This window comes from Microcaecilia unicolor, chromosome 5, assembly GCF_901765095.1.
Source record: "Microcaecilia unicolor chromosome 5, aMicUni1.1, whole genome shotgun sequence".
Taxonomy (NCBI): domain Eukaryota; kingdom Metazoa; phylum Chordata; class Amphibia; order Gymnophiona; family Siphonopidae; genus Microcaecilia; species Microcaecilia unicolor.
Genome location: NC_044035.1, coordinates 104457690 through 104471361, shown reverse-complemented (window position 1 = coordinate 104471361; position 13672 = coordinate 104457690). Strand labels below are relative to the sequence as shown.

Genomic DNA, 13672 nt, shown 5'->3' with positions numbered 1-13672 from the left:
CCTCGCATCTGTAAAAGAAGAAAAGTCGCTTCGTCCATTGGCCGGCCTTCCCTCATGTCCCGCCCTTGCGGAAGTTACATCAGAGGGCGGGACATGAGGGAAGGCCGGCCAATGGACGAAGCGACTTTTCTTCTTTTACAGACGTGAGGAGGCACTGCCGCTTGTAGCTTTTTTAAAAATGCTGGGTCAGGTGAGGTGCCGGCGGGTCGGGTGGCAGAAGAGGATCGTTTGGCGGGTCGGGCAAGGGGGGCTCAGACGGGGGAGGGGCTCAGACGGCTGGAGGGAGGTGGAGCAGGGGAACAAGGACTGGAGAGTCGTGTCGCTGGACATGGAGGGCAGGCGAGCAGTGGCGGTGGTAGGAGAGGCGAGGCAGACTTGAGGCGGGCCGCGCGGGGCCCTATGCGGCCGCCTCGGTCGCCTCTGCCTAAGACCGGCCCTGAATACAGAACCCTTTAAATCACACTATATAGGCACAAACCACATATGCCATCTTACTTAGAACTAATTAGACTGGTGGAGTGCAATAATTTCTACGTGCACACATCTTATTATCCAAATATTTGTATTAAAAATGCATTTAGATTTAGCACTGGCATTTTTAGCAGTGTCATGCAATTATCTCTATGAAGAATAAGATGGAATGTAATCTGGGTGCAGGTATCTCAAAATGTGTTGCTATTCAAGCAAGAGAGCTCAGATTACTTTTTTTTTTTTTCAATAGATTAAGATTTTTTTGGATTGACATTCATAAGCAGCACATTTTTTTGTCCATCAGTGACCAGATAAAGTTTTTCCCCCCACTTGGTGCAGCAAGATACTCACAAAAGTTATGACCCCTAGACAAACTAGCCCTGGAAATACCTAGAGGGGTGGGTTGCCACCTTCATGAACTGACAATATCAATAGAAACATTTTGGGATATGTTTACTAATGCACGCTATGCGCGTTAACGTTTTTAACATGTGTTAATGGTTGACATGCGTTAAACGCTAAATATACCCATAGGAATGTATTAGCACGTTAGAATTTAATGCGCCTTAACTTTAAAGGTGCGTTCAAAATGCTAATGCACCTTAGTAAACATACCCCTTTATGTCACGTTATGTTCTCAAAAGACGTTTAATTGGCACTGGCAAGCATCATCACATAACTGCATCTTCCTGATGATTTCAGAAGTTAGGAAAGAGATGTGGTAGCCGTGTTAGCCCACTTTTAAAGGTAATCAATAGAAACAGAATAAAATAAAACAGAGAAAAGAAAATAAGATGATACCTTTTTTATTGGACTAACTTAATACATTTGTTGATTAACTTTCAAAGGTAGCCCCTCCTTTGTCAGATCAGAAATAAGCAAATTTTGATAAGTAACAGCCTCTCTTTCTCACCTAGCCCACCCCTCCCTCATCCCTTCAATCACTGAAATACTTTGATGTTTCACTTATATATGCTGTTACTTATCAAAATTTGCTTACTTCTGATCTGACGAAGGGCTACCTTTGAAAGCTAATCAAAAAAATGTATTAAGTTAGTCCAATAAAAAAAGGTATCTTATTTTCTTTTCTATGTTTTATTTTATTTCTATTGATTACCTTTAGAAGTTAGGAAACAAATTGTGAAAAAAGCTTTCACTTCCGAGGCTTTCCCATGTAGTCTCAGATTTGGTTTCTGTAACAGAGTGAGAATTCTAGGGCTGAATTTCCAAAATCAGGGAACAGGGGATAGGCTCAAGCCTCAAATTTTCACTGAATGGAGGAACCAGCCCAAGAATGTGTGTGCCAGCAGCTAAGATCTCTTACTTTCCTCCTCCTCCTCCACCCAGCATCATTCAGAGAGATGGTCAAGTGTTAGGGGGAGGGGGAAGGAAATTCCCTCTAAGATCAGCAGCTCGTTTAGAAATGGTTTGCTATAGATTTTTCCAGCCTGCCTCTAGAGGAAAAGGAAGATCAGTAAATATCAGTTCCTTAAAATGCCTGCAAATTACTAGCAGAAACCAGCAGTCTTCCTTCTCAAAAGATGCAGTCAACTGTGAAAGCACCCCCCTCCTCTCTACTAGCCCCTCCCCACAGTCTCCCTCTCTCATATATACTACCCCCTTCCCCAAGCCTTCAGGAGACAGCCCAACCCTCCTGCATGGCTCAAGATTCCAGAGAGTAAAAATCACAGCAGGGAAGCAGGCAATGTTTCCTTTCAGCAGCATTAAAAAAAAAAATCCCAGGGGCAAGGAAGCAATTTGTAGATACCATGGCGACCATAACCCTGGGATTTGCTGAGCTCTGGGATAGTCTACTAGTCTAATGTACTCAAAGCAGCAAAGCAAAACTATGGTAATACAAACAGTTGCCCTCCTCTTGAAATACACAAGGCAGTTTATCACTCAGGTTTGCTTCAGCCTCCTCACAAATGGGCAAACTGATCTTATTTCACCATATGTTCTAGAGACCTAAAACAACATTATGCTATTGCCAATATGTAGTGAATCAAGACACTACATGGCGAAGATTGCTGAAAAGCCTGGAATGGGTTCCCTAATTTACTGTAAGACATACCTGCATAAGGAGCCATTCCTAGCACAGTAGGAATAAGTCCTCTGTAAAACCCTCGAAAACCACCTTCCTTTGATGAAAGAACAAAAGACATAAAACATCAGGTTGATATACAAGGTACAATATTACAAATTCATAATTTACTTTTGTATTTTCAGTAATGTCTTTAGGAACATTTAAAGTTTCAAAGTCAGTCAAGCCTCAAACAAATTCAGCTATATCAAAGCTAGGTTTTTCTGGGACAGTACAACATTGTTCACGATAAAACCTGAGTTTAGAAACATGAAGACTGGATGGGCCGTTTTGGCTCTTATCTGTCTGGCCTATCCACAGCAACCATTTATCGTCTCCTTTCCCTAAGAGATTCCACTTATCTGTTCCACACTTAGTTAAATTCAGACAGTCCTTGTCTCTACCACCGTGTTTCACCCAGCAGGGTTGCGTCAGGGGCTACAAAACAAATGACATGACATTTAAAAACTGTGTCTAGATATACAAAATTAAAAACATTAAAAAATGCATTAATAGCCATAAAAATCAATTATTTATATACTCAATAGCAACCAATATAAAATGATACATATATTCTAAAAGCGACATATATGAATATAGAAAATTTTGTATAGAATCTTTAAAGTACGTAGGGCTACCAAAGGTAAAATGTAAAAATAAAACATCACATTAGAAAACATTGAAATATAAGTATCTCACATGAAAAACAAAATAATGACATATCAATATAATGTATTGTTCTTTTATAATACCCAATAAATGAGTCAAAAATCAATGTGATTTAATATCAAGTCGACAGTAAAGGAATATTATATAGGTGGGTGTATTGTTTGTTTCTCAAGAATTATTGTTGTGTTTATCCAATTTCTTTTAGGTATCTATGCTCATGAATAATGTTTATGTTTCATTTAATCAACTTGATATTAAATCGCATTGATTTTTGACTCATTTATCGGGTATTATAAAACAACATTACATTATATTGATATGTCATTTTGTTTTTCATGTTGAGATATTTATATTTCAATGTTTTCTAATGTGATATTTTATTTTTACACTTTACCTTTGGTAGCCCTACATACTTCAAAGATTCTATAAATAATTTCTATATTAATTCATATATATCGCTTTTAGAATATACATATTTTATATTGGTTGCTATTGAGTATATAAATCATTGATTTTTATGGATATTAATACATTTTTATATGTTTTTAATTTTGTATATCTAGACACATTTTGTTTGTGATTATACAAGTTTTTAAATGTCATGTCATTTGTTTTGTAGCCCCTGACGCAGCCCTGCTGGGCGAAACACGGCCTGTGTCGGGCTGATTCTGAATATTTTTGTTATTTAACCTACTATAATAAAACTCACCCTCAACGTTCTGAAGACACTGACGTCACTGCAGCCACTCAGACACCGGTTCGTAAGTTCATGGTGGTGAAGCCACAACACTCACCATGTCTCCATGCCCCGCCCTCACGTCACATGTGATGACGTCGAGGGCGGAATACAGAACAACGCAAATGAACGAACGGGGAGGCGTAGTACTCCTCCCCTTCCAACGAATCGCTGCAGATAGCCTCATAAAACGAGGACACTTGCCCCGGCTCATTTCAAGGCCTCACCCCGCCCCTTTCACGCCCTCAACCCGCCCCTTTTGCGCCATCACCACGCCCCTTTCACGCTATCGCCCCGCCCCCGGTCGCCCCCTCTTCCCCCCATCACCTTCCCTCCCCCCTGTCACATCCCCTCCCCTTACGCGACTATCCCTGGTGGTCTAGAGGTACCTCTTTGCTCGGGCCAGGAAAGAAAGAGCCCCCACTTTCCTGGCCGGAACATTGCTGCTAGCTGCCGTGCTGCATCCTGTGTAAGTCCGGCTCTCGGCGTTTCAAAATGGCCGCCGAGAGTTGAAGCAGCCTCGCGAGACTTCAACTCTCGGCGGCCATTTTGAAACGCCGAGAGCCAGACTCGCACAGGAAGCAGCAGGGCAGCTAGCAGCAGCGCTCCGACCAGGAAACAGGGGGCTCTTTCTTTCCTGCCCCGACCGAAGAGGTACCTCTAGACCACCAGGGATAGTCGCGTAAGGGGATGGGAAGGGAGTCCCGTGCCCGCCTCCGACGACAGGAGGGCATGGGACTCGGAGGACAGAGAGGGAGACAGCAACGAAAGGAGTGGGGAACCCTTGCTAGTGCCCATTTCATTTCAGGCAGAAACGGGCCTTTTTGACTAGTAAATTAATATTTCTCTCTTATCAATCTGCTCTTTTGTGTTTCCATCTTGGAGTTTGCAGACCAGTTGCCCTGTTGTTTTCTTGGACCTTGTTCCACCACTTCCACTGGGAGGCAAGTCCACCCATCCACCACTCTTTCTATGAAAAAGTATTTCCTTAGATTACTCCTGAGCCTATAACCTCTTAACTTCATCCTATACCCTCTCATTCCAGAGTTTTCCTTCATTTGTACATTAATGCCACAGAGGTATTAAAAAATCATATCCTCTCTCTCCCGCCTTTCTTCCAAAGTATGCATATCGAGAGCTTTGTCTCCATATGCTTTATGAAAGACCACTGACACATTTTGTAGCCACCCTCTGAACCACAAAATTGGTTAGTGGTCTCTTTCATAAAGCATTCAACTGAGAAGGGACTAATTGTCAGGTAATATAATTCTCCATCATATGGATAAAGTTTGGGCCGGCCTATTCTTGGTGCCTGAATCTGAAGCCTCTGGGTAGCCCTTTATTGCACAGAGATACCTAGTGGTCAACTCAGGGTGCATACCAGAGATGTGCATTTCATGAATTAGCACACCTTAAAATTTATTAATCCATGGGTTAATGGTTTCAATAATAAAGTATGAAAAACTGGAAACAATGCCCAAAAATCAAGGAAAAACATCCAATGTCCCTAAAACAAGCCAGAACAAAAACAAGTTTTCTGTGTACATCCTTAGTATACATGTACTGTGAACTGCAGCAGCTGTGGGCTGTGACACTGACTGCTTTTGAAATTACTGGATTAGTTTTAGAAGAAGAGGGTAGAGAAGAAGTGGGGGAAGAAAATATTAAACATAGGTGAAAAACCCATAAGCAACTGTAAAAGGCAGCTCATGACTTTGTAACTTGGAAGCAGCCAAGTTTTTTTTTCCTTTTTTTTTTAAATTATTCTTTATTAGTTTCTTACAGTTTACAAAATAAACTTATAAGTTGCAACACAGCAGCAATTAGAAAAGTAAGTAATAACAACCAGAATTATTAACAGCAAAATCTTTATATCAATTGTAAAGAAAAAAAAAAAAAAGGGGTATACTAAAGGCAAATACTCAGCTTCCTTAGACCACCATCAGTTTGGGGGGAGTATTCAACTAAGGAGTCTAATGACATATAGGTAAAAGGAAAATGGCCTGATCCATAAATCCCCTGTATCTTTATATTCCCTTAGAACCTTTACACCAACTATCTGGGCAATTTCTTATTTTCTATGAACTTTTTAAGCTGATCTGGATCAAAGAAAATATATTTGTTCCCCATGTACTTTATACAACATTTGCATGGGTATGCTAACAAGAATGTAGCTCCTAAAGATCTAACTTCTTCTCTATAAGCTAGGAAAGTTCTTCTTCGATCCTGCGTAGTTCTCATCACATCTGGAAAGATCCACACTTTTTGTCCACAGAATATTTTTTGTGAATTTTTGAAGTATAATTTCAAAAGAGCCTTCAAATCTTGTTCAAAAACAAACGATATCAGTAAAGTCCTTCGAGTAGACACTTCTGAAATAGATTCCTCCAGTAAAGCTGAAATATCTTGAAGATTTATTTCAGGATTTTGATCTTTAACTATTGGGTTCACCTCAGACTGTTTAGATTCTGGAAAGTAATAAATTCTATTAATTGGTGGAATAGCAGACTGAGGGTATGCCAGAATTTCAAGAAGATATTTCTTAAGAAAATCCATTGGTGAAATTCCAATAGAAATAGGAAAATTTAAAATCCTGAGATTTAATCGTCTGTTATAGTTCTCTAGCTGTTCCAGCTTTGAAGCAACTTTCATTTTATCCACTATTAGCATATCTGAAACATTTTTAAGAGATGTTATATCAGTTTGTATCCGAGTGTTTTGAGTTTTCGCTTCTTGTTTAACAGTCTCCAAGGCCAGCGATAAAGAGTCTACCTTATTTATTAACAGAGCAGTGTCTTGGGATGTTTTAGCAACTGCCTTAGTTAAATTTTGTATCGCTGCCCAAATAGTTTGTAAGGTTACCGCTTGGGGAGCAGCGAGCTCCATGATCGTCTCATCTGCTACTTGGGGCTGTGCACCACCGTCAGAGGCCCTTCGGTCACCGACTTCCGATTCTGTTAAGACCTCCTGCATGGCCCGAAGATCAGCAGGACAAAGCGGTTGACTAAGTTCCGGCAGGGATAGCTATGTTTCAGCCCCTAATGGAGACGCCGCTCCTCCGGACGTTCCAACTGCAGGGCCCCTCTCGCCGGTTCCAACTGGGGTGCTCGATAAGAAGCGTCGCAGCGTTTGCTGAGTGGGGGTAGGTATAAGGGCTGACGATTGGAAACCCTTGACCACCCCCTTTCTCTTAGTATGATGCATATTATTGCGAAATTCAAAGAAGAATCGGAGAGTTACAGCGCACTCCTCCGACACCCTCTCAAGCTCGGATCGCCATCTTGACTCCTCCCCCCTCCAACTCTATTCCTTTTCGGAAGCAGCCAAGTTTCAGACTGAGCATAACGCAAATGAATCAAAAAGAAATCTGTCAAGCCAAAAAGAAAAAGTAGAAAAAGAGGTGAAGGTTTAAAAAAAAAAAAAAAAAAAAAAGCCCGGTGAGAGGATGCAGACACAAACCACCAAATCAAAGTAACCCTACTCATTATTCAGCAAATGAGAGAATCCTGCTGAATTATATCAAAAGTGACAAACAAAAAAACCCAACATTTTCTGGAAAGGTCAAAACACTACCAACTTGGTTTCATGAATTTTTGGCACAGTGATCAACAACCCTGTAGCAGAGGTCACAGAAACAGGGCAGCTTACCATCCTTCTGGAGATCCATTATGACACGCTCAGTAATGGCAGTCAAGAGGACATTGCCTTTTCTTCCCATGTGGGCATGCAGAGTACTGCGAGAGCAAACTAACACACATATGGACCTTTGCTCACTGTTAACAGCCTTCATGCTTTGGTAAGTTGGGGGTGGGGTGGGGTGGGGAGGGAAGAAGTGGATGAAGGTTTGTTATTTTCCTTTCATCATCCTCTGGGGTCATGTATATTTTTAAGTGTCAAAATGAGGTCATACTGGATAAACATTTGGGAAACACTGCTCTAGTACCTCATCACCATAAAAGAGAGCATTAATTTCATACCAAATCTGATTATCTTAGGATACAATTACCTTTGTATAAATTGTTTGGAAGGCATGAATAATGCCTCTGTAGTTGTGCTCCCCTTTCACTTGGAACGCCAGGCGAGCTCGCACCATGTCTAGAGGATAGGTACAAATGACTGCTGTCATACCTAAAAACGTTACAAAACATTTTTTTGTAAGCTCCAGCTTGTTAAAGACAAAAGAACAAGCTTCAAACTGTACCTCAACAAAAAATTATGAAAATGCACATTTTAGCACTATGGTAAATTCTGGTCCCGTTTGTCAGATTCAGAGCGTCTGGGAGGTGCAGCCACTATAGTTTTCCTTCTTAAGGTGTTTTTTTTAACATGAAGCTGCAGACTGGAAAATACCAGACACTAACAGATGACTAAACAGTGACAGAGAAGACCAAGTAAGTGCAATATTCCCATGTCAATCTAACAAGATGCTTTTAAATTGGGTTCAACTGATGGGTCCCAATTCGACCCATATCCAGTTGGCCTTAAGGAAGGCTAGCTTCTTTTCATAGTAAAGATGCCAACCAACGGCAAAAGGCATATAATGCACTGAGCATAGCCATCATTGTACTAGAGGAACATTTAATACACTCCATATTATATGTTCAGTAAACCCATTAACTTAGGCTAGGGAGTTTCCTCCCATTTTTTTTTTGGACTTCAGCTCAATTCAAACTGATCTCTTCTACGGTACCATGAGTCTTCAATTCACAACTATCTGCGTAACATGTAAAATTTCTATTAAAAAAAAAGACTTTATAGTGAAAAGTTAAATTTAAACATGTAGCTTGCCACTTTTAGTCTTTGGAGTACATGAATAGATTGAGGTTGCAATAGAGAGAGGTGGGGTAGGGTTGAAAATGTAAAAGTATGATGACAAAATGTATCATTTTGTGTGTAATGAGAACATGTTTCGCTCTAATTCTTAATATTTTTATGTTATTGGTTGTATCTCCTTTGAAGTGTCATCAATAAAAACGTTAAATCATAAACATGTAGCTTGCTTCCAAGATAGTTTGTTTTTTACAAAAATAAAACTACACAGAGTAGCAAGAGGAAGATAAATTCTGAGTTAGTTAGCTTACATAACCCTTACTACTACTTGACATTTCTAAAGCGCTACTAGGGTTACGCAGCGCTGTACAATTTAACATAGAAGGACAGTCCCTGCTCAAAGGAGCTTACAATCTAAAGGACAAATGTACAGTCAGTCAAATAGGGGCAGTCTAGATTTCCTGAAAGGTATAAAGGTTAGGTGCCGAAAGCAACATTGAAGAGGTGGGCTTTGAGCAAGGATTTGAAGATGGGTAGGGAGGGGGCTTGGCGTAAGGGCTCAGGAAGTTTATTCCAAGCATAGGGTGAGGCGAGGCAGAATGAGCGGAGCCTGGAGTTGGCGGTGGTGGAGAAGGGTACTGAGAGGAGGGATTTGTCCTGTGAGCGGAGGTTACGGGCAGGAACATAAGGGGAAATGAGGGTAGAGAGGTAATGAGGGGCTGCAGACTGAGTGCATTTGTAGGTGAAGGAGAAGCTTGAACTGTATGCGGTATCTGATTGGAAGCCAGTGAAGTGACCTGAGAAGAGGTATGCCAGTAAATTTTAGCTAGCTTGAAAACTGCAATTTTTTTTTTTTTTTTTTGGGGGGGGGGGAGATTCAGTGCAGTCTGACAGATTGTTTGGCAATCTGTGGCTAAAGGGCATAGTTACCAATGTGGACTACTGTTAAGACATGTTATTTTATCACTAACGTGTGCTATTTTAGCACAGGTCCATTTTATGTAATGAGACCTAGGGCCCTATTTACTAAGCCGTGCTGTAGGAGCGCAAACTTTTTAGCACACGCTAAACACTAGAGACACCCATAGGAATATAATGAGTGTGTATTGTTAGCACGCACTAAAAAGTTAGCATGCCTACAGCACGGCTTAGTAAACAGGGCCCCTAGTTACTAATCAATGTGGGCTAACCCCCACTTATATAAAAGTCTCCCCCTTTAATGTCTTAAAGACCTTAAAAATGTGCATTAGAGAAGTATTCCAATATGCCAGATTCAAAATTTTTTTTTTTTTTTGGGGGGGGGGGGAGGGGTGTTAATATGTAATAGTATTCCTTTCTTTAGCAAATAAGACTTATGAAGTCATAACACCTTCCACAAATGAGAAGAAAATCAAAAAGCTTTAGTATTAAAAAAAAAAAAAAACCCAAAACCCCGATATAAATAGGAAAGAATTAAGTTACCATCTTGGCATACCAATTTTGGTTTTGATCAAGTTCTGGGTACGTCACTACACTGGAGAACAGCTCATTTTCAAAAATTGAATAGGTATTTTGTCTACGCTGTTAATTAACACCCCCCCCCCCCAAAAGAAAAAGCCAAGACAACAGGACAGATATACTTATAGATTTCCTTCTTTTAAATTGAATTCCATTTAAAAATCACCATGAGGGTATTCCATTAGCAGTATATCAAAATTAAATTGACTTGGAAGACCACACGTTGAGGAAAAAATTTGCAGCTAACAAAAAAAAAAAAAAAAAAAAAAGACCATAAATTTAATCGTAGCTGCAAATTTTTCCTCACAACCAGTCCAGATACATGTGTTTTTGCTCCCTTACCTGCAGATGGAGACAGAGAACAAACATATCAGGCTCTTCAGTATTCCTGTGGCAAACTAATCCAAACAAGTAGTTTGCCAAATGCCAAATGACCACGCTGAACAGATCTCCTCGGAGGAAATCTAAATTTAGAGATTTTGCACATGTACAGGCCAATGCCCTGGTCAAAGGCCTTGACAGCACCTTAGAACAAGGACGTCCCTAGAAACACGCTGAAAACATTTTCTTTATCCAGCAAGCCATAGAAGCCTAGAAGTGGCTTCCCCTTTGGTATACGCCAGTAAAGAGGAGGAACAAATGTGATTTGAGGAATACAATGAACACACCTTTGGATCTCTCAGTAATATTCTGTACACATCAATGGATATAAGAATCTAATCCTCTTGAGACTAATCTTTCTGGAAGCCTGGCAGGCAAACCACCCGATTCAGACCTTGGGATGCATCCTAACAAACTTCTTCCTTGGGGTGGAGGGGGAGGGGGGGGAGGATGAGAAGATAAAAATGCTCCGTACAAGACAGGGTCTACAGTTCCAATATTTGCCTGGTTGAAAAAAACTGACATGGCAAAGCTGCCTTCAAGGCAAATTCCTTAACAGACAAACTCATTCCCAATCAGTTCAAATACACACAAAACCAGAGTCTTAAGCACAAACTTAAGAGAACCTATGTGAACATAAATGCTCTAGAAAGAAAAAGATCTTTTACCATCATCAAATGTGAGATATCCAGATATGCTGCAAGACATATCCTTAGAAAGATCACAGCCTCTATAGCAGGCAAGGGCAGCTATTTGAAGCTTAAGAGAATTTAAAGCCATGCCCCTTCCTGAACCTCTCTTACCAAGAGATGATCAGACCAATCAGGGTCTTAAAATGAAGAAATCCTTTTCTCTGTACACCACACATCAAAATAACCTCCACATCCAGATGTAGGCCAGGCAGATAAATCTCTTACACACGTTAAGAGAATAGAAATCACTTTTAAAGGGCCAAGCCACAAGACAAAATTGTACTAGAACCTACATTAGCAGAACCCTGACCTGAGAAAACCTGAAGGGGGGGGGGGGGGGGGTGGAAATTTCCTGCATTGTTCATTAGGTCTGCATATTATGAAGATCTGAGCCAGTCCAGAGTCACCAACATGACCAGTTTGGTACTCTGCATGACTGTCAATGAAAAGACAATGAGGGAAAGACATATAGAGGAACCATAAACCAGCCAAGCCTGAGTCAGGGTGTCTAGTGCAAACAATATTTTCTGTTCTGTGACCGAAGAATCTTGCCACCTTGGCATTCTTTAGAGTCACTATAAAGTCCAATCAGTTGCTTGCTCCATCTATCCTTTATTAGGGAGAAGGCAGAACTGGACAAGTCCCACTCTCCTGGGTCCAATATGTGTCAGTTTAGGTAATCGGCCTGAATATTCTTCTGCTGCTATGCGGGCCTCCAAGAGCATCCATAATGGCTTCTCCACACAATCCACCAAGAGAACTACTTCCCTGGCCACAGGGGGACCCTTGGTACCCTCTGGACTGTTCACGACCTGAAACCCAACCAAGTCCATGATATCCTCCCCAAAAATCATGTTCTCCTTAAAAGAGAGTTTCAAGAGTATACTGAAGGCATAATCCACAGACCAATTCTCAAATTGGTGAATGTGAAGTCTGGTTATGGCACATCCCACACCGCAGAAGGCAACTCTAGTACCTTGGGATATAAGACCAATCTTGGGTAGCCTTAATGCCTACCAAAACAGAAATCTTAGCTTCCTCTGGAAGAATGACTATGTCCACGGCGAACAGGGACCAGATTATCAAGGAGAGCAGTTTTAACTTTTTCCAGACTGATTGCCATCTTCCTTGTCTTTCTTAGGAATCTCTTTCCTCTACATCTCTGATCATTACAAATCACCTAGGAAGCCCTCAAAAACAGGGATATCTCCCTCTGTTTCATGCCCGAGTGACTTGTTCCCAAGCTCAGGGCTGATGATCACCCTGTAGGGTTATAAGAGAGGGTACCCAAGTCCCCCGACTACAGAAATAGGCCTGATGCAGCAACAAAATTCAGAAGTTTAAAAAAAAAAAAAAAAAGAACAAGACATCTCCCAAAGGGCAGAGGTCCTCCAACTGAAGGAACTGTGCCTTCATTCTTGATTCTGGGAACAGCAAGAAGGGCCCAAATCAATCTTCCCTTCAACGAATGCCACACAATGACAGGAAGGTCACCATTCCTGTGGTATCTGCACATGCAGTAGTCTTCTGGTCCTGCATCTGGCCTCAGCCCAAAGACGGGGCTTGTAGACCTTGTCTCAGATCTCCCTGAAGTGTCTAAACACCCCCTGCGTGGAGATGGAGGCAAGGCACCGATCATTTGTGCCAACTGTCACAGAAATCTCACTGTAAGTAGCACTCTCTGCTAAGCCTTATCCTCTATAATTGGAATCTGCCTTGGGGAGAGAGGGACAGCCAACTACTGCAGGTAGGCTGACCCCAAGATATTGATAAGGGGGGGGGGGGGAGTGCTCTTGGTAAAATGTAAACAAAAAAACCGTGTTAATACAGTCTCAACTGGAGGAGTGGAGCTTTAGTTCCAAAACTTCAGAGCTTGTAAGCCCTGGTTCCTTTTCATCTAGCCTATCATGCCAGACTGCTTAGAACTGTGCAGGCCTAACACTTGCTCAAGACAGAATACTGGAGAGCTGATTTCAGCATGGGACCCTATATAAGACTATGGGGCTCATTTTCAAACCACTTAGCCTTACAAAGTTCCATAGGTTACTATGGAACTTTATTTTATTTAATTTGTTACATTTGTACCCCACATTTTCCCACCTATTTGCAGGCTCAATGTGGCTTACATAGTACCGTGAGGCGTCACCCACCTCCGGTGATGAAACAAATACAAAGTGATGTAATTGCCAATAAGAAATGTGTTACAGACACATTAAGTAATCGTAGAGAAGGGAGTTATATAGTGATCATAATGTTCATTATAAGTTTTGGTTTCCTTGTGTTGCTGGGTTCAGGCATTTAAGTTGGGTCAGTAGGGTATGCCTTTTCAAACAGGTTGGTCTTTAGTGATTTGAAAATACACCTCAATGTCAG

At 41.2% G+C, this 13672-nt stretch overlaps 1 protein-coding gene across 2 annotated transcripts in view; it reads right to left on the bottom strand.

The window, feature by feature from the left end:
- Window positions 1–13672, bottom strand: part of SLC25A16 (solute carrier family 25 member 16) — a 59219-nt gene that overhangs the window by 11589 nt on the left and 33958 nt on the right. For both annotated transcript variants that reach the window (XM_030204847.1, XM_030204849.1), the window contains exons 5-6: window positions 7966–8087; window positions 2546–2612 (exon numbers count right to left, since the gene is read on the bottom strand). In XM_030204847.1, coding sequence (XP_030060707.1) covers window positions 2546–2612; window positions 7966–8087 — 189 coding nt within the window. The remainder of the gene's footprint in view (window positions 1–2545; window positions 2613–7965; window positions 8088–13672) is intronic.